The sequence below is a fragment of the Lissotriton helveticus genome, chromosome 8 (assembly GCF_964261635.1).
Source record: "Lissotriton helveticus chromosome 8, aLisHel1.1, whole genome shotgun sequence".
NCBI lineage: Eukaryota > Metazoa > Chordata > Amphibia > Caudata > Salamandridae > Lissotriton > Lissotriton helveticus.
The window spans coordinates 930,929,927-930,952,894 of NC_136069.1; the positions used below are offsets into that span (position 1 = coordinate 930,929,927).

A 22,968-nucleotide genomic window follows, 5' to 3' on the forward strand; every position below is an offset into this window, starting at 1 on the left:
ACCAGTCTACTTCAATCTATTCCACTCTACTCCATGACACCACTCTACTCTATGACCCTCAACTCCACAACACTCCACTCTACTCCACAGTTCCCCACCCCACGCTACTCCTCTCCTCTCAACTCAAAGCCACTCTGAGCCTCTCCACTCTCCTCCACTCAATGCCACTCCACTCAACGCCACTGCACTTCACTCTCCTCTATGCCACTAACTTTTAGCTGTGCTGAGCAACACCCACGTTGTTGTACAGCGTGTCTAAAACACATTGGCAAAGCTGAAAGCTCTTGCATAGGTGAGACCTATTGGCTTTGTCAAGGTTTGTCATCTCCCTGCTACTAGAAGCCAGGAACGAGTCCTTCACTTCTAAAATCTACAGCTTTAGCTTTAGGAAACGTACTCCAACAGTATAGATATTAGAGAGCAACAGAATTAATCAAATGTATTATGTTATATATGATGGTAGAGTGAAACTATGGTTTTCATGACTCATGAAAATGAAGTAAGTGAGGATAGTGACGTTAGAGAGAAAATGATTAAAAAAGTCAAAACATTTCAATTGCAACGTATTTTCCTGGTTACATACATACTAGTGCTTCGCATGCAGCAGTACAGTATTTGGCTCTCACTGAGAAACTTAATGACAATCTTACCTGATTCTGTGCTGTGTGTGACTGTAGTGCTTGGTGGGCCTTCACCAAGGATGTTTGAGGCTAGCACTTTGAATTCATAACTAAAGAGAAATGAAAAAGTATTACTGGTTGACATGAGACTGCATCTATTTTGGTACAGTAGAGGTTGTTTGAGGATATACATCAAAAAGCTGTTTCAATGTCTAATTAAGGTAAAATACGAGTTTAGGGTTTAGAAGGGTAATGTGTTTATAGAGCGAGCTTCAGTCTTTAGTTCATACAAATGAGCTATGGTTTAAACATTGTGAATGGAAATACTATTGACAATAGCTGATAAAAGCAGCTTAAGCTACATATTCAGACAACATTAGATACACATCCATAGCAATGCAAACTACAAAGGTTTCAAGAACTGTAGTAAGGGCCATAGGCGACCTTGTAAATAATTACCATCTTGTCACTGGCATTGGCCATTCACAATAAATTGCCACTATGGAATTACCATCAGGGTTATATATTGGAAAAGGCTGTTTTTTGAAAGCTTACATATTTAACAGAACCCCTCATGCAGGTCAGACAGTATGTACAAATCTTTACCAGTTAAAACCAAGCTTTCCAGATAAGCTGGTTAATAATTCCCCATACCTGTTGGAAGCCCTGTGAAATGCTTGGATGGCAGACCTGAGTGACATATACGGCGACGACTGGGCAGAGGTTTTCTAGAGCCCACAGGAAGTAGCTATTTGAGCCAGGTTCAATTTAGTTCAACTCAAGATTATGCATAGGGCATATTAGTCGAGGACACTTACATAAGATAGGTACGGCTGAGACATCACAGTGCCTCAGAGGCTGTAACCAAGAGGACCCGTTCTAGCACATACTCTGCGCTTTTTCAGACATACAAGTGTTCTGGCGCAGGGTAACTGAGGTGATGTTCCATGGCTGTCTCACTAATGGTGCCCTTAGATGTGAAATGGCTGCTAATAATGGGATGTATGACGTTACAACGCATACTTTTACAACGCCTACCTTTACATCGCAAGTTTTACAACGCATAACATTACAACGCATAGTGTTTTTAGGCGCTGGATAGTGAATAGTTTAATTTACTATTCCAACTCCAGTCCCCGTGGATAGTAGGGAAGGTGTTGGATAGTACATTAAACCTATTCCCTATCCTAGAGCGCCCCCCAGCGCAATGCGTTGTAATAGTTTGCGTTGTAAAAGTTGCGTCGTAAAGGCACTGCGTGGTAAAAGTTGCGTTGTAAAGGATGTTTACCCTAATAATGGTGTAGGGGGATGGACAACTGTCTTAAATATCATAAAACGTGGATATACGATGGCAGCTGGAGTGGGCAAGCGCAACAGAGCGAAAACATGGGGTGCCAGTAACCCCCAAGTATTGCAGAATGGGAGTCTGACCTTGACTGGTGTCAAAAGGCAGAAGAGGTGATTTATCGGAGCTGCGGCTGTCCCCAAAAATTGGAAAAGGTGTGGGGGCCCTGGCTCGAATTTAGGGGCACTGATCCATGACAGGACTGGGGAGGGAGCGGGGTGGAGAATTGTACGTCTGTTGTATTGAAAGTAATGGTAGTCCTATGTCAACACCAGCCGTACATGCACCTTTCGTTATCTCACCATTGACCCATCTGTTGAAAATTGTAAGACCTCTCAATGATAACATTACTCTGGGGTGATAACGATGAGTGTCGGAAAGCCTCCAACCTCAGGTCGGGGCTTTCCGACACTCACTGTTGGTTTCAATTTCGACCAGCTGATTATGTTACAGCCGCTCAGAATTGAAACCAAACCATCATTCCAGCTGGCTGCCGACGGGCTCCAGAGCCTGTTAGCCAGTCGGAGAACAGACCATAATCAAAATGAAGGCATGTTAGCCTTCTGGATCACGATGCACGGTTTCTGCCAGAGTTTCCATGCTGGCCTTTCTGACATGAAAACTGTTGAAAACCATGTCTGCCCCCTTATGTTTTCGGCCTCGGGTTGAGGGCAGAGGGGGCGCCACAGGTGCCCCCTTGTTGATCCCTGCACCTTGTGGCAGGCACCTTGAGGTGCCTGCCATGGGGTGCAAGGATAAACACAGACGCCCATTCCTGGTAACACAAGCTCCCATAGAGGAATGGGAGTATGCGTCCACACCATGTGCAGTCGCTTCGTGATTAGGCAGTCGGGACCACCTACGGGAGGGTGGTCAGTCCCATTTCTGCTACGGTATCAGTCCGACATCAAAATAGTCCCCCATGTTGGGAGTTGTGTCCCTCTCCTGTATGTACTGTAGGATGAGCAATGTTGAAATAAAAAGAATTTAAAAAAAAATATTTGCTGAGAAGAGGAACACCAACAGATTACAGAGTATTAAAATACCACCTGCTGAGAGAAGCTGGAGACAAAGGATTAAGGGAATTAAATGGCACCACAACAGTTTCGGAAATTTTCGAAGAAAAGCAAGATTCAAACTTTATTTAAAGTCTTATAGTTGCAATTACTATAAGACTTAAACTTTATTTTTCTAGGGCTGTGGTACTGTGATCACGGATCTCGGGTGGCGGAGCGGGGGCAAGGGGCAAGGGGGTTTAAAAAAAAAGAAAAATACACTTACCTCCTTGTCGCTCTGTCCCAACGTCGTCTCTCCTCCGTCGGCCGAACAGGAAGCAGCCAGGTCCCCTGAGCCAATCACAATGCTGCAATGCAGCATTGGGATTGGTCTGAGCGCCGAAATTCAGAGCTCAGATGGGGACTGGGGGCCGAGGCATGTTCTCCACCCAGGCTATAATGTAGCCTGAATGAGAACATACTAAGTGCGCATGACTGTTTGGACGACCCGAGACGGACGGCCAAAGCACCCACCAGTCCTCCCCTGCCCTGTTCTGTGAGCAGAGTAGCCCGCCCCATGATGCCACAGCAGGAACAAATATAATGATAATAACATCACGTTATTATCATTTTATTTTTCCTTTTTTTTACTGCTGCAACGCAGTTGAGCGCTGCTCCTCTTCCTTAGCGGAGGAGCCACCACTGCATGCGGGGAGATTCGGGCCGACTATGAGGGTTTCTACAAAAGAGAAACCTCCACACAACGAATATACATGGAACTGAATTACATAGATAGGGGCTGTACTGAAAATCTGGCATAGAAGTTTCCCTCTTCAGCATACGCCGTAGGCGCTCCATTGGCCTGCACTATGGTTTTTTAACTGTCTAAGAATACCTTCATTATTTCTTCTTTCGGTTCACTTCTGTATTTTTACATGCACTACACAAACTGTGCACCTCAGCTCTGTGGCAGAACTATACACCCATAAGGTCTGAATATGATATTGAGTGTGCAAATGTGGATGTATGATGTTTGCAGGCTGTGCCACATCAGAGGTGTGTCTGGCCTAGAAAAGTGTATTTTTTGTGGGTTCACTGTTGGCCCTGGGGGTGATACAAGTAGACCTAGGGGTGGAAAAGCATTTAAGTATCCATAGCAGATTGAGCAATCTAGAGACTGCTCTAGGGAGCATATCTGTATGCTTGTTAACTGTCTGTGGTTGGCCAAGGTAAAGGGGCTGAAAGCTGGCATTTTTCTGAATAAGTCTGATGAGAGCTGAATTGGACAGCACACAACACACCAGGGTGTGTTTTTCCCCCTGGGGTAGAGTTAGATGTGGATGGCTTTCCAGCCCCTACGTAGGCTCAATGGTCCCAAAAAGCTTGGTAGTGGAGCACTAGGTTTCCCTGGGCCGCTTGTACCTTATCCCCTTGGGAGATGCTGTACCCACACCTTCCACTGGCTAAAGGAAGCATAAATCATTGGTTACTGGCAGTAGGAAAGTACATCTTTTTGTGTGGTTCATCCATTTTCTAACTGAGTTTACTGACACTTTGAACTTTGATACTGTAAATACCTACCGATGAGTGCTCGCTGACTCTAAGCATTGAAAATATTTGCCCACAGTACAGTAGCACAAAAACGGCATTCAAGTCAGATATCACAGTTGGGCTGCAGTGTGAAAATGCACCACCCACATGAGTGACTCTAAAAGCGTGATTGTAGGACTACCCTGGCAGTTCTGAAGTGCTGTAGCCAAAAGCTGCAGCTAGCACATGTCAAAGCAAACCCTTTTGAATGTCAAAATGCCTCTGTTCAACATTTGCTAAGTAGCTAAAAGTAGTTTCTTGGGTGTGAGACATGCTATAAGTGGATAGGTGGATTGCAGTGTAGCATCTTTGATTCATTGCATTTCAATTCTAGTTTATGATATATTCCTTGTTTAGTAATTTCAAGAATGATTCCACGTATCATTTCAAATAGTTTTCAAACATTTTCCTCTAGGTTTGTTCTTCTGTAAGTTTGCCAATTTTATCAATCTCCGTTTTATCTCTATATCTTTCTACTTGTCGAGCGATCAGTATTATATGTCTTATTAGATTGGTCCTGCTTCTAAATATTTTTTACGTAAGTGGCCTTACCGGATTTCTCGGTTTCTTTGTTTAGAGTGTTTTCAAGTGTTAGAAAAGCATTTCTTCGTGATGTAAGTGCCATTACATTATCACAAAATAGGCTTATGACATAAGGAAATATTTCGAAGCAGGACATATCCCTTAATAATTTGACCGTAACTGGTTGCTCCATGCTCCTATTACAGTGGAAGTAATTAGATCTCTCCGGCTCAGATGAGGTGTGAAATGGCTCCCAACAAAGAATACATGCCATTTAGGAGCCTGTTAACAGATATCTGGCACTAGGCAAGTGGAGGCCATTTACAGGAGCATCTGTTGTATGTCCAAATGTTATTCTAACGCAACTGCATACGTCATAGTATGCTGCCACATGTCCCCCTCCTCCTCCCGTACCCCTCTCCTCCCTGTCAAAAGCTGAGCGTTCTGGAATGTTGCCAGACGCCAGCTGATGACTCGAGTGACTGAGATGTTCCCCCTCTCCCCTCCTGACCCCAGCTGTGTTTGGTGTATTAACTTCAATAAAGCTTTCAACTTTGGCCGTTTCCGCTTCATTCATTACAGCATCCACTAATAGTTATCTAGACATATGAGAACCGAGCACAGATGACATACAAAGAGTTGTCAGGAATAGTGATAGTAACATGTTTATTGGAAAGGGGATTACTTGGTGTGCGCAGCACCCAGAGCCACTCTTAGCGGATTTCTTGTTTGTGGGGATGGCCGGGGCAGGTTCTCGTTTTATTACATCTTCCCTTGAGGGGGTTGACATGGCTCTCACCCCGTATGTCAGGAGGGGGCACTGCCAAAAATGTCACTGTGTCTATCAGGCCGGAGCCACTGTACCATGAGGATACAGTGACCATGTATCCCTGAGGGGGGCACCAGGGCCAGCAAGTTGTGTGACCTGGTTGGAGTCGTCGCTCGAGGAGTGAGGCCACTGTGGGGCCCTGCACACCTGCCCAGGATGAAGGATTTGCACCAGGATCTTTGCACAACCACCCACCCTCCATTCTAGGAGGAACCAGAAACTTACCCTGCAAGGAGAAGCCGCAGATAGCTTCTAATTGATGTGGAGGTGCAACTGCGTGTGAGGACTCTATGACCACTGAATGCAACCTTCTTGGGCAGTGTGCAGCAAACTCACCTGAATCAGCTGCGGCTGCTCCAGTAGAAAGGGCACGCTCAGGAACTCTGGTCACTCCGATCCTGTGACTGATTTTGGGCAGTAGGCCCTGGGGGAACTTGCAGCTAGTTAGCGCTGCGGAGCTTGGAACTATTGACTTTAAAATAGAGTCAAAGTAGACTCTTGAGACTTAGATTACTAGCAAGGCTTACCCTGGATGTTTCCAACGGTGACTGAGGAATAACCACTACTGCTAGAAGCGAGAAGGGCGTGGGGCTCGGGGAACCACCTAATAAAACACTATAACCCTGAACTCAGGGGGGGACTGTGTAGTTATTTGTGAAAGTCATATTTTCATTGTTCAGATAATGGTAGAAATAAAAGACTCCTCTTTCTTCATAAAAGCAAGTATTTGGCTTGCCAATGATTTATTGATGCTGCTGCAGGCATTTTGAGTTGTGAGCCTGTGTTTACTACCCTTTATCCACACCTCCTCCCAAGGTAGCCTCGGACTGCTTGACCACATTACTACTGAGAGTCAAATGCAGACGAGGTACTTGGCTCACTTGCAAATTCATAGTAGGTAGGGCCCATGGGCGTGAGGAGTAAAAGGGCTCAACCCACAAGCTTGGGCCCAGTAATTCCTGCTTGCCTTGAGGCCCTCAGATAGGGTTCTGATACTTGTTATCATTGTTGGACAAATGTTTCACGCTTCCTTGTCCAGTGTCCTCAGTCAGTTCAGTTTTGACTAGCCATGGTGTGATGTGTATGATCTTCTGTTTGGAGGCTCGCCCTGCTCCCATTGCCAAGAGAGAGATCAGCAGAGCAGGAAACAGGGGTGGGTGACTTTTTACTAATCAGATGATACCTAGACATAAAGGAAATAGGCTAAAGACCTCCTCCACCCAACAAGTAAACAGGTTTCTGGTAAGGGGACAGGGAAAGTGTAAATGCAGACTAGGGTGTTTAAGATAGATATCACCCACTCAGCACAAAGGGAACCACTGGAGCAGGTCAAGGTTTGTAAGGTGAGGGACAGGGAGTTAGCGAGAGGGCTGAAATGGACAAGCAGTGTGTAGCCAAGTGAGACAGTTAGCCAATCTGGATAAGCTCAAGCACCTTGAATATAAACAGCAAAGTAGTCCCTGCCAAAGCTGAAGATCCCAATGCAATAAATAGTCACCCCCTGATGGCTTCCATGCCCGAGGAGATTCTATCCTCATAAACAATAGTGCAGATGTGTGGTAAGAAATTTAAACAGGGGGCAGCTCTTCTTAATCATTTTCCCTTATGAGAGAGTGCAGCCCTCCTGGATCAAGAAAAGAAAGATATTGGGCAAATTTACTAACATTTTGTACCAGGTTTGCATCACAAAAGTCATGTGGGTTTGTAGTGTTTATCTCTTTAACCCCTCTATTCTCTGCTGGAACATTCCTGCCTTCGTGTTCCAGAGAGCGGCGGTTTGAATTGATTTGTTGCCTGAAGCCGCCGCGGATACTTGTACAAGACTGTTCTCCCTACATTAAACTGTCTATGTTTAACTCTCATCTTTTGCCACTTATTTTACGTGACAAGTTGAACTTGTGTACCTCCAGGATGAACTTGCCGTGCTAGCACAGTCCCGACACTCCGTACTCACCGGAGTCAGCTGTTTGGTCCGAAGATCCTTGTGCTCCGTGGATCCTGGTTGGCGCTGACTGCTTCTGGTCGCATCTCCGTGTTGCCGACTGATGTCTCTCTCACCAGTGTCCAGGTGCTGAGTTAGGAACAGCGTGACGCACTGTTGTAGCCTCTGGTTCCCATCTGGCCGCGGCTGCAGAGGAGGAGGTGGAGTCGAGTTGCGTTGGCGCTGTGTCTTGGCTTGCTGCAATTAACCCTTTGCGGGTGCACAGTTCTTTCTTCGGCATTCTCGCTGGTGAGGGTGTTGCCAGAACTGCTGTCAGAGCAGTATTTTATTCCTTTGGCCAAGGTAAGCCCGTCTGCTCATGTGTCGTGTACGCGTACCTTTTTAGGTAAGCCCTAATTTCATCAAAGTCAATGAAAAATCCACGGGGCCATTTTAAAACGTTCAGAAGAAAAGTCAAGCCTTGAACCATCTGTGGCAGTGCATTTAACCCTTAGAAATAAAGTGGAAAAAACAGCAGCCATCTCTTAAAATTAGTTTGGATTGAGAACAACTGCATTGTAGTAGTGTTTTCTACTAATCTATGCTTCAGGCACTGTCGAAGTTTTTATTGGTGGCAATATGTTTCAAGGGGGTTTGTTAGGGTGTCTCAGTGACATTGACCAGTTACCTTGCCCTTACTCCAATAGGAGTCAGTTTTACATATTAAGAAGTTACTTTATTATTATTATTATTTTGTATTGTCTTTTTAAAGAAAAGATATTGTGCATTTGTGTTGGAGCTCACTTTCAACAAGACGTACATCATAATACACAATGCAGTCTGTGAATCCTCCACCACCGTTTTTGGAGACACCAGGGGACCCACCTATTAAATGGAGGCAGTGGCATGATGCCTTTGAAACCTACTCTGGAGCGATTGGGGCTTCAAGATACAGACCCAAGAGAAAGAGATATTTACTGTTACATTCTTTGGATTTTGAGGGCAGATCTATGTTTAAACATTTGCCTGATATTCAAATCGCTGAAGGGGAGGTTGAACTTGACGTTTATAAAGAGGCTGTCAAGAAGCTTTTTCAAAGATTTGATGTCGCTCCAAGTCTGGTAGTTTTGAGACACAAGTTTTTCAAAAGAGAACATAAACCTACAGAAGATGTTGATACTTACATCTCTGCATTGCGCAAGCTTGCAACGGAATGCCAATTTGAGAACTTTGCAGAACAGCTCATTTGTGATCAATTTATCTGCCATTGTACTGACAAGTCCATCAAGCAGAAGTTGCTTTCTTTAGGAAACACTTCATTAACTGAAACCATCGGGATTGCAAAAAGCATAGAGTTGTCGATAAAATCAGCAAGAGAACTTGAGGATAAATCCACTGTTCAGGTCAACGCTGTCCTCTCCAAAGCTGACAAGGAGAGGGTGTTTAAATGTACTTTTTCCTCACTCCAAGCAACGGGCAACCAGCCACAACAGTCTCATTTTTTTAAACAGTCTAACATATGTTTTAGGTGTGGATTCTTTCCTCATCAAAGGGGGGGTCAGGCTTGCCCAGCTAAAAATGCTCTGTGTAGGTTGTGAGGAAATTATAGGCACTTTGCTAAGATTTATCAAAGTACCAAACGCAAGGGAACAAGAGTATCAGCTGTGGTTGATGATAGTGAAAATGACGTGGAAAATTCATTGTGTGAAGTCCATGACATGATTGTGGGCAATGAAAATACCTCCAGGGCTGAGCAAGAAGGATGTGTTGACCCTTATGTTCACATTGAGGTTGGGGATAGACAGCTGTATCTGTTGGTTGATTCTGGCGCCAGAATTACTATGATCACCCAAGAGTTATTCCAACAGAATTGGCCAGGAAGAACATTGTTCCCACCTGATTGATCTCCAATTTCCTATGAGGGCAGGAAGTTTTACCTCAAGGTATTCTTTGAAGATACCATGTTTTTTAAAGAGAGATGTATCTGTGGTAAAATGTATGCTGCGATTAAAGGATTGAACATATTGAGTTGGTTCCACCAAGGGTTGTTTGGGATGGTTCTACGCCCTGGTAGAAAAGAACATGTTTCTGTGATTAGAGATGCGAATGACATTGAGTACTTGTTGAATGAGTTTCCAAGAGTGTTTTCTGGTGAGCGTGGGAAGATTGTGGGTTTTCAACACAAGATAAAGACGAAAGCCAATGCCATTCCTGTGAAGCATACGTTAAGGGCAGTCCCTTTCAGCGTGCGCAGTGATTTGTAAAAGGAGTTGGAAGGGTTACGGATGAAAGGTATAATTGAGCCAGGAGTCCTCATTGTGGTTTTCTCCCTGGTCGTTGCCAAGAAAAAGAATGGCGAGTTGAGGGTTTGTGTTGATCTCAGAGCCCTCAATAAAGAAATATGGGTGGATTCTCATCCTCTCCCCAGGATTAGCGAAATGCTGTCTGCCATCTCTGGAGTCAAGTTTTTCACGAAGCTTGACCTAGCATCTGCCTACCATCAGGTAGAATTGGCCCAGGAGTCATGTCATCTTACGGCATTCATTTCCCCTTTGAGGACATTCCAGTACTGCTGTATGCCATTTGGCCTGGCATCTGCGCCTTCTGTATTCCAGAGACTGATATCTGAATTGCTAAAAGGAATCTCGAATGTCTCTGTTTTTCAGGATGACGTGTTAATCCATGCCAGTTCTCGTTCAGAAGAAAGTGCTTTTGGCTTTTGACAAGGCTGGTGTGGCTCTTAAGAGGAAAAAATGTCAGTTCATGAAATCCTCTGTAGAATATCTGGGCCACGTTGTGTCTGAAGAGGGTGTACATCTCAAGCCTGGGTTAATTGAGGCCATTTTGGATGCCCCTCCCCCTGTAGATAAAGCAGGAGTCAAATCTTTTTTGGGCCTCTGTGAATTCTATTCACGGTTTATACCGGATTTTGCATCCGGGGTGAGGGCCATTCCTCTTCTGTTGAAAGACAGGTCTGATTTTTTGTGAGATGATGAGTATTCTGCCGCGTTCTCCGATATCAAACAGCAGCTAGTCAATGTGTGTGCAAAAACCTTTTGATCAAAATCTCAAATGTTGTTTGACTGTGGATGCGAGTAAGTTTGGTGTTGGGGCAGTTTTGACACAGAAGGATGCAGAAACAGAAAATACCATTGGGTTTGCGTCAAGAGTCCTTATGGATCCTGAGTTACATTATTCCGTGATAGAAAAAGAGCTTTTGGCGTGTTGGTAGGCCATAGAAAAGTTTAAGAGCTATCTCTGGGAAAGAAATTGTATTCTACAAACCAATCTTAACCCTTGAGTCTCTATTCTTAATGGCACCAATTGTAAGACTAGTACTCTGAGAAATGCAAGATTTGCAGCAAGATTGCTCCAGTTCAATTTTAAAGTTGTACATATTTCTGGAGGGAGAAATGTGAGAGCGGATTATTTGTCCAGAAATCCTATTGTAGAGAAGGATGAAGTGGTGGGTGAGTGCGAAGATGAGTGTTGTTTCATTGCTGCCAAGGAGGTTGAGAATTCCAGTCATTTCACAGAAGATGTGTGGAGGAAAAGCTTGGGTGATGACGTTATGATGAAAATGGTCATGGAGAATGTTAAGTCAGGCTGGCCAAGGGTAAAATCGCTTGAATTGAGTTTACAACCCTATTTCAAGGCGTCGGAGGAGTTAACTATTGAGGATGGCCTACTTTTAAGAGGTGACAAACGTATTCCTCTATTAGAGTTTAGGTGCAATATTTTGTCTAAAGCTCATGAAGGTCACTTGGGGTCCACGTTGACCAAACGCAGGGTGCACAAGTCATTTTGGTGGCCTCAGATGGATGTAGAAATTGACTACTTGGTCAAGAGTTGTGTTGTGTGCTCAACGTATGATAACTCTTTTAAGACTTCCACCCCACTTATGGTGCCTATTGACTGTCCCTCTGGACCGTGGAAGAAACCAGGCATTGATTTGGTAGGACCATTCAATGTTCTGTCACACAATTGTCGCTTTGCTTTAGTCCTCATGGACTACTATTCTAAATGGCCCTTTGTCAGATTTATTGATGAACCTGACTCCAAAGCAGTGATTCTTTTCCTCAAAGATATTTTCATGACTGAAGGTCTACCTGAGGAGATCATCTCAGACAGGGGGGGTTTAATTTGTCTCTAGTGAGGTCGATAAATTTCTTATATAGAACTTCGTTCACCATCTTAAGAGTTCGCTTTACCAAGCACAAACCAATGGCCTTGTGGAGTGTTTCAACAGGGTCCTTGGTGAGTGCGTGAGTTGGGCGTTAGCTAATAAGTGTGATGTTAAAAATGCCGTTCAATCTATGTTATGGTTTTATAGAACCACCCCACATTCCTCCACTGGATTTTCTCCTTTTGAGGCTCCTAAAGGAAGCAAACCTGCGACACAGTTTAGACCAGCTTGTATGAGTAAGTTTCTAAAAAAAGAGTTGTCATATCAATCTAGTAATGAATTGATCCAACACAGTGTTGAATGTGCACAGAATAAACAGAAATTGTAGTATGATGCCAGAAAGAAGGTGAAGGATTGTCCTTTTAGGATAGGTGATTCTGTATGCATCAAATTACCAGGTTTTGTGAAGAAAGGTGAGTCAAAGCTCTCTGACCCTTTTGTCATTAAAAAAGTGTGTGGCAATGCTGCTAGGGTTCAAGGACGTAATTGGCGGAACACTGCCAAGCTTGTCAAAGTTCCTGTACATTCTGAGTCATTGTCTGATTCTGTAACTCTTGATAATTCAGTCAGGTTTGGATTGAAAATGTCTCCTTCGTTTTTATTCTCTAACTTGTCTCGAGTACATGCTTCTGGCAATGCTCAAGTTGAGACTTTATGGAAGAGCCTCAGGGCTCTGAGGGTTCCCAGCAGGTACCATTCGTACTGCCATTTCGGTGATGATATTTAGAGTGTTTTTTTAATAATGATTATTAAGAATTTTGCTCTTCCCTGTAGTTTCCCCTTTTCTTTTCCTGGTTTTCCCCGTTCTTTCCATTTTTTTCCTTCCTGTGGTCCTTTTCTTTCTTTCACTCACCCTGTTGTCTGTTTCTCAGTTCATAAGGGACAAATCATTGTTATATTTTTGTCTATCTTTCATTGCATTGGACTGATGTGTATTTAGTGTATTGTAGACATTGTTCATTATTATAAGCTATGTTACTTTCTTCTTTTATTAGGTCAGACATTTGTGTTTTTGTGTCTATGAGACATATGTTAAAAATGGAGGAAAACTAAATCTAGTGTTTATCTCTTTAACCCCTCTATTCTCTGCTGGAACACTGCTGCCTTTGTGTTTCAGAGAGTGGCGGTCTGAATTGATTTGTCGCCTGAAGCCGCAGGGGATACTTGTACTAGACTGTTCTCCCTAAATTAAACTGTCTATGTTTAACTCTCATCTCTTTTCACTTATTTCAGGAGTCCATCAAGCTATTCACAGATCACACATCCCACATACACATGGCAGACATACTTCATACATATCCCAAACATAATGAAGGCAAAGGACACCAGTTATGGGGGCAGAGAAGATCTTTTGCTGGGGACAGATGGTAGGCATTCCCCTCACAGTGCCCATGGTCTATAATCTCACTCCCATCACCAACAGTCAACATATAGCTGGGGTTAAGATGCAGATAGCCACTCTCTCTCAGAAAAAGGCATACATTTACAGTGTCCCTCTGGCATGAGAGAACAGCTCTGATATCAACAAAACTTAACATACACGCAGATAATCACCAATCATCTTGTATGATCGTCCAGCTCACTGGGACAAACACAGAGCTGTAAAGAAAAACATACAGGGACAGGGGGCCACAGCTCTACAAAGCCATGGATAGAATTTTCACTAAACACTCTTAATGAATTCAGCTTGAGTAACGCAATAACAATATCATGCTTTATAGGTTTTAAGCATAAGAGATTCCCTACAACATGCATGATGCCTATGAACTTTTCAGTTATCACTCATTGTGACGCAAATTTTGTTTCTTGAAACCTCTGAAATGAACAATCAGTCTTCGAACCTGCCATGAGCCCCATGGTATATTGGGAAAAAAATCGTATTGTTTTCGGCCTTTGTAATCTAATTTCTGGCACACTTCTAGATTTTTATTTTTTATAAAGCGAATTTTATAGAAAAGGAAATGTTTTTTATAATTTAGACTACATCAATCAGTCAGTGGACAGAGATCATGTAAACAGATTTATATCTGTCTCTTTCAACGGCCTTAGCTATCAATTTGATAGCTGCCAGTACTCAAGGTGGCACAACTGCATCATGGAATTCACGGACTTCATCACTCCACACGCGCTCCCCTCCAAAGATTACATCCTTCTGGGAGACCTCAATTTTCACCTTGAAAATAACAACGACCGCAACTCCACCACCCTTTTGGACAACCTCGCCAACCTCGGACTTAAACAACTGGTCACTTCCCCCACCCACATCGCAGGTCACACTCTCGACCCTATCTTCACCTCCAGCAACCATGTCTCCTTCAGCCACACTACGACTCTCCTCTGGACAGACCACAGCTGCGTTCACTTTACCTACAACAAGCCCAAACACAACAACCACCTACAACCAACTCTGCAAAGAAACTGGAACAAAATCACCATCGACCAGATCTCCTCATCGCTTCTTCTAAACCCCCCAGCCCACTCCTCAAACCCCGACCAAGCCGCCAACAACCTCACCCTATGGTTATCCAACAGCGCCGACATCCTAGCACCACTGAAAAAACGACAAAGCAAATTTGGCAGCAAGAAGACCTCATGGTTCAACGAAGATCTTAAGAAATCCAAGAAACTCTGCCGCTCCCTTGAGAAGGCCTGGAAAAAAGACCCAACCACCAACACCAAGGACGCCTTCAAAAACGCCACCCGCATACACCACCAACTGATCCGAAAGGCCAAGAAAACCGCCTTCAAGGACCGACTAGATAACAACGCCCACAACAGCAAGGAACTTTTCAACATCGTCAAGGAATTTACCAATCCCTCGGCCAACTCCAACGACATCACCCCTTCTCAAGCCCTCTGCGACTCCCTAGCTTCATTCTTCCACAACAAAATTGCAGACATCCACAACAGCTTCGACGACCAACCCGGAGACCAACCCACCCAACCATCTGCTGGACCTTCACCCCCCTCGAACATCCTTAATGACTGGAACCCAATCTCCACTGAGGACACCATCCGCCTGATGAACTCCATCCACTCAGGATCCCCCACAGACCCATGCCCTCACTACATCTTCAACAAAGCAGACTCCATCATAGCACCGCACCTCCGAGACGTCATCAATTGCTCCTTCAACTCCGCCACCTTCCCGGAAAGCTGGAAACACGCTGAACTCAGCGCCCTTCTGAAAAAACCCACAGCGGACCCCACCGAACTCAAAAATTACCGCCCCATCTCACTCCTACCATTCCCGGCCAAAGTCATTGAGAAAGCCGTCAACAACCGGCTCGCCGCCTTCCTCGAAGCCAACAAATCCCTCGACTCCTCACAGTCCGGCTTCCGAGCAAAACACAGCACTGAGACCGCCCTCATCGCAGCAACAGACGACATTCGAACTCTACTGGACAATGGAGACACAGTTGCCCTCATCCTCCTCGACCTCTCCGCAGCCTTCGACACAGTCTGCCATAGCACCCTCCTACAGCGCCTCAGAAACATCGGAATCCAAGGAAAAGCACTAGAATGGATCACCTCGTTCCTCACCGGAAGAACCCAGAGAGTCCGCCTTCCACCATTCAAGTCAGAGGCCACTGAAGTCATTTGCGGCGTACCACAAGGATCTTCACTCAGCCCCACCCTCTTCAACGTATACATGAGCCCCCTCGCGGCCATCGCCCGCCAACACAACCTTAACATCATCTCCTACGCGGATGACACTCAACTGATCCTATCACTCACCAATGACCCTAGCACCGCCAAAACTAACCTACACGAAGGTATGAAAGAAGTAGCCGAATGGATGAAACACAGCCGTCTGAAACTGAACTCAGATAAAACGGAAGTCCTCATCTTAGGTACCTCCCCCTCCGCATGGGACGACTCTTGGTGGCCAGAAGCCCTTGGAAAAGCACCCATCCCGACAGACCACGCACGGAACCTGGGCGTCATCCTGGATTCCTCACTTTCAATGAACAGACAAGTCAACGCCGTCTCCTCATCCTGCTTCAACATTCTTCGCATGCTCAAAAAAACATTTCGTTGGATCCCCACCGAAACTAGGAAAACGGTCACCCACGCCCTGGTCACGAGCCGACTGGACTATGGAAACACCCTCTACGCCGGTACTACCGCTAAACTCCAGAAAAAACTCCAACGAATCCAGAACGCTTCAGCCAGGCTCATATTAGACATCCCGCGCAACAATCACATCTCTGGTCACCTGAAAGACCTCCACTGGCTCCCCGTCAATAAGAGGATCACTTTCCGGCTCCTAACCCACGCACACAAGGCACTCTACGAAATCGGACCAGAATGCCTCAACGCAAGACTGTCCTTCTACACCCCCTCACGCCAGCTACGATCATCCAACCAAGCCCTGGCCACTGTACCTCGAATCAACAAAACCACCATGGGAGGTAGATCCTTTTCCTACCTGGCAGCTAAAACATGGAACTCACTTCCCACTCACCTTCGCCTCACTCAGAACCACCTAGCATTCAGAAAGGAACTTAAAACATGGATATTTGACCAGTAATTCCCCTCCCCTCTTCAAGCGCCTTGAGACCCTCTGGGTATGTAGCGCGCTATATAAATTTTCTGACTTGACTTGACTTGACTTGGAATACAGCTGGGGCATTTACTGCATCCCATTATGATGGAAGCTCTCATTTCAGTCAGTAAAGAAGGAAATTATAAAATATTTTGTAATAATTTAACCCACAATAAGACTTGGATATACCACCATTAAATACCCTACCAGATTGTCCTTTTGAGTGTAGCCAAGACTTGTAATTGTACCAATATTTTTTTGTAACTCTTTTTATTAAACACACTTATAATACATCACATAGCTGAAAGTGTTTACATGCACATTACCAATTATGAATACACATATTATAGTATTGCTTGGCGGGGTTGAGCAACATAGCCACACAAGAGGCATTTAAGGCTTTCCTCCTTAACATTTCAGTCTACATAGGGTGTGAGTTAATCTTATTGTGCCTCACTTAGTTATTAGATGAGTGAAGGAGTGGGTTAGGGGGATTCCGGCTCTCTTTACATGCCCCTGTATCCCTGCCATGGAGGCAATTTCTCCTCCCACTTTTTGATGCATCCTATGCCTTTGTATATTACTTCAACCTGTTGATACCAGCCTCCCACTCCACAACCGACGGGGGGAGGGACACCCCCCCATCTACACTAACGCTATGTTTTGTTTTGCTCTACCAATGGCAGGACATTTGGGGCAGGAAAAGACCTTTCACAGGCTTGTCACCCACTTCTTCTGGCCCCAAATGCAAAGGCAGTCAGATGGACATTGCAGGTCTTGCCAAACTTGCCAGGCAAGTGGTAAGAGTGGGAGGAAGGTCAAAGTAACTCTCCAACCATTTCCAGTTGTTGGGACACCCTTTGAAAGGGTAGGGATGGACATTGTGGGGCCACTGGATCCCAAGACAGCCATGGGCAACAAGTACATCCTGGTCTTGGTGGACCATGCCACCCGGTACCAGGAGGCAATCACTCTCAGGACAACGACGGCACCAGTGGTGGGCCGGGCGTTAATGGGGATCTTTTCCCGAGTGGGGTTCCCCAGAGAGGTGGTTTCTGACTGGGGGACCAATTTCATATCCAAATATATGACATCCCTTTGGAAGGAGTGTGGTGTAACCTACAAGTTCACCACCCCTTACCACCCACAAGGTAACGGTCTGGTAGAGAGATTCAACCAGACCTTGAAGGGCATGATTAAGAGTCTAACAGAACCTATGAGGCATAAGTGGGATGTCCTCTTGCCGTGCCTTCTCTCTGCATACAGAGAGGTACCACAGAAGACTCTTTGGTAAAGTCCCTTTAAGCTTCTGTATGGTCACCCTGTGAGAGGACTTCTGAGTTTGGTGAAGGAAGGCTGGGAGGCAGCTCCCAGGAAAACTCCACAGGATGGGTTTAGTAACATGCTGACCTTCCGAAACCAAACTGCCTGCTTCAGGAAACTCGCTCAGGCAAACCTAGAAGCAAGCCAGGAAGAAATGAAGAAGAGGTATGACCAGAATGCCACTCTGGTCAAATTTCAACCTGGGCAAAAAGTATAGGTCATGGCCCCAGTGGAACCTTGTGCCTTGCAGGACAAGTGGATTGGGCCTTTGAGGTTGTGGAGTGCAAAAGTGACGTCACCTACCTGGTGGATTTGAGGGCTCCAAGGAACACTTTGAGGGTCCTCCACTTGAACTGCCTCAAGCCCCACTTCGAGAGGTCCAAAGTGAGCATGCTATTGGCGACAGGTGATGGGGTGGAAGAGGAGAGTGAGCCTCTCCCTGACCCCCTGCCTACCAAGGAGGGAGATGGGTCAGTGGAAGGTGTGATCCTCTCCCCTACCCTGACCGCCGAGCAGCAGAGCGCTTGTCACCGATTGTTGGGATAGTTTGCCCCACGGTTCTCCCTGACCCCAGGTGTTACTCACCGGTGTACCCATGACGTAGACACCGGTGACAGCCCACCTGTGAAGCATAAGATTTACATACTGACTGACTGGGCCAAGGCCAGCATCAAAGAGGAGTTCTCTAAGATGTTGGTGTTAAGGGTGATCGAGCCTTCCAACAGTCCTCGGGCCTGCCCAGTGGTGTTGGTCTCAGAGGCTGCTGCACCCGGTGCCACCCCAGAACTGCAGTTTTGTGTGGACTACCATGGTCTCAATGTCATCACCGGGACGGACGCACACCCCATCCCCAGAGCTGAAGAGCTCATTGATCGATTGGGAGCTGCCAAGTTTTTCAGCACGTTTGATTTAACGTCTGAGTACTGGCCGATTGCCTTGACCGATGGGGCAAAGGAGAGGTCCGCATTTTCAACCCCAGAAGGACATTACCAGTTCCGGATGATGCCCTTTGGGTTGAAGAATGCCCCTGCCACCTTTCAGAGGTTTGCCAACCAGGTGTTGGCTGGGCTGGAGGATTTCAGTGCCGCCTACCTGGATGACAATGCAGTGTTCAGTTCCAGCTGGGAAGAATACTTGCAGCACCTCGGGGAAGTGTGAAGGCGCTACAGAGGGCAGGCCTCACAATCAAGGCCAGTAAGTGCCAGATCGGGCAGGGTTTGGTGGTGTACTTGGGACACCAGGTAGGAAGCGGCCAGATGGCGCCCCTACAACCCAAGATTGACACCATTCTGGCTTGGGAGCCCCCCAAGACCCAGACAGAGGTGAGGGCCGTCTTAGGTCTCACCGGGTACAACAGGAGGTTTGTTAAGGAGTATGGCACCATTGTTGCCCCCTTAACAGAGCTGACATCCAGGAAGCAGCCCAAGAGGGGGACCTGGACGGAGTCCTGCCAGAAGGCTTTTGATGCCCTGAAGGCCGCTATGTGCACGGCCCCCGTGCTCAAAGCACCCAACTACTCCACGGAATTTGTCCTGCAGAAGGATGCTTCAGAGCATGGAGTGGGAGCAGTGCTCTCACAACTGAACGAAGAAGGCCTAGACCAGCCTGTAGTCTTCCTTAGCCAGAGACTACTCCCCAGGGAACAAAGCTGGAGTGCCATAGAAAGGGAAGCTTTCGCTGTGGTCTGGGCACTGAAGAAGCTGAGACCATACCTGTTTGGAACTCACTTCCGGGTGCAGACAGACCACAGGCCCCTCAGATGGTTGATGCAAATGAGTGGTGAGAATCCAAAACTGCTGAGGTGGTCCATCTCCCTACAGGGCACAGAACACGCCAATGCAGATGGTCTGTCCAGATTCTACCTTCCGCCTTAGTGAAGAGAACTCCCAGGAGAGTGGGTAGTTCTCCCTACTTTCAGCTGGGAGGGGACATGTGTTAGACTTGGCATTTTTTGGCGTGTTTCCCCAGAGTTTTTCCCTTCTGACCTCCCAGTTTTGACTCTGTTTTTGCTGGCGTAGCGTTTCTGCACACTTTTCGCACTGCTGATCAGTGGTAAAGTGCAAGTGCTCCTGTGGTAAATTACGGTATGGATTGGTGTTTCCATGATTGGATATTTTATTTACTTGTCAGTCCATAGTAAAGTGCACTGAGAGTGCCAGGGCCTGTGATTCAAATGCGACTCGTGGGCCAGCAGCGCTGATTGTGCCACCCACGTGGGTATCCCTGAAAAGGTAACTCACATGCCAATGCAGCATCTGCGCGTAGTTTGTAACTGCCATGTCGACTTGGCCAGTGCACAGACTTGCCAGCCCCTAACCTTCCCTTTGTCTTACATGTCAGGCACCCCTAAGGTAGGCCCAAGGTACCCCTGTGGGCAGGGTGAAGTGTATGTGAAAGGCAGGACATGCTCTGGTGTGTGTGGCATGTCCTGGTAGTGAATTACAGCCAATTTCGTTTTCGTTATTGCAAGGCTACCTGTTCCCCACAGGACAGAATGGGTAGTTTGTTTATAACATCTTATAAACATAACTGGCTGGGGTATTACCTAGGAAAATAAAGTTTAGTATGCCTGAACTCAGAATCTAAAGATGCATCTTTTAGTGAAGGTGATATTTACATTCTGTGTTTGAAAATACCACTTTTAGATAGTAGGTATTTTCTTGCTCAGTCATCCCTTGTGCCTCTGATGGAATGTGGATTAACTGTGTGGGTTTTGGATGACAGAAGGCTGGGGAGCAGGAGTGGCCCCGGATAGTCTAGGTGGGTCAAGAGAGGGCTGAATAGACCTGGGCTGCAATGGGGGAAGGGGGAGGAGATTTCCTTGCACCTCAAAGGGCCTGGTCTGCCTCTGACAATGCCATCTCCACCACCTGCCTGGAAATAACACCAGAGAAGGCATAACTGGTTCTGGCTGGGCACAGACACTCACTGCCTAAGAGATCAAAGGATTTTGGGATTTAAAAATTGGGGCTCGGACCCCTGCATTTTAGAACTCTTTTGGACCAAGAAGACTGCCAAGAAGAAGCGCCAGAGAAGCTGTGAGGAGGAACTACCACTGTGTGCTTCGCTGTGTTGGCCTGCAGTGGCTGCTTCTGTCTTGGGCAGTGAAAGGACTAGACTGAACTTTCTGCAATCTACTTTGTGAGTGTCTCCAAGGGCTTGAGGTAGAGCTTGCCCCCTGTTCAAGAAGTATCAGGAACCGCAAAGACGTCAAGCTCCTCTGCCCTCAGCACTGGGAACTGTATGTTTTGTGCTGCACCAGGAGAAAAGCAACCCAACGACGTCTACGACGCCACTGCCGACTCCGTGTCCTGAAGGCATTGCTGAGGGCACCACCGCAATGCTGCACTGCGACCCTGGTCTCAGCGATGAAGCCTGCTGACGCTGTCACTGAGCCCCTGCCCGCACCTCAACCTGTGGGCACCACATTCCGCACTGTTGTATATGAATCTAGGACCCTAGTGTCATTTTCCCGATTAATGCCCATATATAGGTATAAATCACGCTGTCCTTATATAGGCATAGAAATCATAACCATATTTAGACTTAGCCTATGCAGTCCAAATACGGCAGGGCTACTTCCACCAGTTCTGAGAATCCACAACGATTTCTGGGAAAAACCTGCCTTCAGCAGACAGGGACTTCCCCTTGCTTGAATATTGATTTATCCAAGAACTCAAGGAGTTTTCACAGAACTCAGTCTTTGTTGACGTTATTATGTCCAACCTTACGTCAAACTCGGCACCTTCAAGGTATAAATATGCCCACACTTGCACAGGCAAACGCACGGTGGTTTGGAGCAGTTCGACTATCTAACCTACATGACACAGCTCGCCGCAGAAAGTGCCAAAGGAAGCCGACCCTCCAGCAGACACACTGAGAGAGACGCTGTCTTTCTCTTGCCGAGAAATCCAGCTCCAGTGTTTCCAGGCTACCCTTGCGGGTTGCTGGGAAATCGAGTCCTGAGAGAGAGATACAAGACCTCCTTCATTCTAAACCAAGGTACGGAGCTGATTAGACCCGTAGAGAATTCTTGGATTAGATTCTTGGCAAAAAATACTAAAACTAAGCTACACCTTACTTCTTCCCTTGTACTAGACCTAGATTAGGTACACCGGCATCGGCATATTTTAGAAGCACCAGTTGAGTACCTTTAGTCTTTATTTATTAAATGTATGTATTCTATGTATTTTATGGCTTAGAACCATATCATGCTTTTACAGTATTATTTTATAATACTCTTCGTACTGTACTCATTATACTTTGCAACCAGTATTACGATTGTAGCAGTTAATTTCTTTTGCATGAGAAAGAAAACTGTTCAATAAATACCCTTTTTCTTGAAAACGCCCGTCTCTCTACTCCTCTGCACCTCTGGTGAAACGAAGCATGCAGGATTGACTGAGTGAAATAACTATCTATTGTTTCCGCGACTCTAGAGATAATTTTCTTATTCTTGGGAAACAAAGTTGTCATGTTTATGCGGTTATCAGAAACTAATCCCCTTGTGTAGTCGAGAAAGTTTCTAGTGATCTCTGAGCTAGCTGGCACTCACAATTAAGTCTAATATACTCGGTAGAGACCTAGTCGACCTCAGTCCTACGTCTAAGCTACAGGATGTATTATTCCAAAGCGCAGAGCCTATTGGAAATATAGGAACTACACTACAGCACCACCTTGCTTCACGAAGATGCCTTGGTATCACTGACAACGCCGCTCCACACCAAAATCGACGCCGCTGCTTGCATTGTTTTGAGAGTACCGCTCGTAAAGTCACACAATGCACCGCCCTCACCCCGCACAGCATCTACCAACGCCATTGACTCTAGTTCGTCACCCAACGACAGCGCTTCAGCAACGACAATGCCGCTGCTTGAACCATGACCTGCCAGCACCGCAACGAGCACCACCTTCATCTCGCACCGCGACCCTGTTCTCACCGACGACACCATCTGACGCCACCACCGAGCCTCTGCTTGCACCGTGACCCGAGGGCACCACACTTAGCACCGCTGCACTTAGCACCGCAGCACATGACGCCTCCCGACGCCAGCACTCCTGACTCCAACAGAGAGGAGATCGATCTGC

At 46.2% G+C, this 22,968-nt stretch overlaps 1 protein-coding gene across 4 annotated transcripts in view; it reads right to left on the bottom strand.

The window, feature by feature from the left end:
* The window catches only part of ABI3BP (ABI family member 3 binding protein), a 2,192,437-nt gene that overhangs the window by 86,068 nt on the left and 2,083,401 nt on the right, over positions 1-22,968 (bottom strand). For all 4 annotated transcript variants that reach the window (XM_078657771.1, XM_078657774.1, XM_078657775.1 and 1 more), the window contains one exon: positions 651-730. In XM_078657771.1, coding sequence (XP_078513897.1) covers positions 651-730 — 80 coding nt within the window. The remainder of the gene's footprint in view (positions 1-650; positions 731-22,968) is intronic.